At 47.9% G+C, this 1,380-nt stretch overlaps 1 protein-coding gene across 1 annotated transcript; it reads right to left on the bottom strand.

Moving 5' to 3' along the window:
* Positions 1-209: 209 nt before the first annotated feature.
* LOC117939797 (calpain-1 catalytic subunit-like) lies at positions 210-1,314 on the bottom strand (the record flags this gene model as incomplete). The annotated part of the gene is made up of 2 exons (XM_034865244.1): positions 210-371; positions 1,145-1,314. Coding segments are annotated over 2 exons (308 nt in total), but the record flags the coding sequence as incomplete, so codon positions are not given.
* Positions 1,315-1,380: the final 66 nt, after the last annotated feature.

Raw genomic sequence — 1,380 nt, 5'->3', positions numbered from 1 at the left:
ACCCTCCATGATTTCTAAGTGGGAGAACTTGCAAAATAGCAGGGTGTTAAATACTTATTTTCCTCACTGTATATAAATCTAGTCATGTTTCCCCCACCAAACCTCAACAAACTAGTCACGTTCCCTCCTTTAACCTCCCCAGGCAGACAGACAGACAGGCAGACAGACAGACAGGTAGACAGACAGGCAGACAGACAGACAGGTAGACTGACAGGCAGACAGACAGACAGGTCTTACTTGGCGTAGGCTTTCTCCAGCAGAGCGCTCCAGAACTCCCTCCCCTCCGCCGAGTGGACGAACAGCAGCTCTCCATCTTTAACCGGCAGACGGTCGTCAATCACCACGTCCACCCACTCCCCAAACTGCCAGAACTACAGGCAGACAGACAGGGAGACAGACAGGCAGACAGGGAGACAGACAGGCAGGCAGGGAGACAGACAGGCAGGCAGACAGACAGGGAGACAGACAGGGAGACAGGCAGGGAGACAGACAGGCAGACAGACAGGCAGACAGACAGGGAGACAGACAGGCAGACAGGGAGACAGACAGGCAGACAGACAGGCAGGCAGGGAGACAGACAGGCAGACAGACAGGGAGACAGACAGGCAGGCAGGCAGACAGACAGGGAGACAGACAGGGAGACAGACAGGCAGACAGACAGGAAGACAGACAGGCAGACAGACAGGCAGGGGGACAGACAGGCAGACAGACAGGCAGGGAGACAGACAGGCAGACAATAAAGACCATCAATGTTTTCCAACAACTTGCAGTGATGAAAGTGAGTTAATCAGAAACAGATAGATATAATAAAAAAATTCATGTATATTGTATGCATGTAGCCTATATTGTATCCTAATGTTTCATGTATATTGTATGCATGTATACTGTATCCTAGTATTTCATGTATATTGTATGCATGTATATGGTATCCTAATATTTCATGTATATTGTATGTATGTATATTGTATCCTAGTATTTCATGTATATTGTATGTACATTGTATCCTAGTATTTCATGTATATTGTATGTACATTGTATCCTAGTATTTTATGTATATTGTATCTATGAATATATATTGTTCTCCTCTGTCTCTTTGTTTTTAACAACAAGGCCTTGAACGCATCCTGAGCAGGTGGCGTCTCACCTGGAAGTGGAAGATGCCGGCGTAGTCGCGGCTGAAGGCCTGACCGTGGGGAACGACGCGGTGCAGCAGGCGGTCAGTCAGAGTCAGAGAACCAATGGCAGCCAGCAGCCAGCAGTCTCCTGCAAAACATCCAGAAACAGCCTGAAACAGCCTGAAAACAGCCAGAAAGCCTGAAAACAGCCAGAAACATCCAGAAACATCCAGAAACGGCCTGAAACAGCCTGAAACAGCCTGAA

The sequence above is a fragment of the Etheostoma cragini genome, unplaced genomic scaffold, assembly GCF_013103735.1.
Source record: "Etheostoma cragini isolate CJK2018 unplaced genomic scaffold, CSU_Ecrag_1.0 ScbMSFa_1132, whole genome shotgun sequence".
Lineage (NCBI taxonomy): Eukaryota > Metazoa > Chordata > Actinopteri > Perciformes > Percidae > Etheostoma > Etheostoma cragini.
This window is presented reverse-complemented; position numbering and strand designations above follow the sequence as displayed.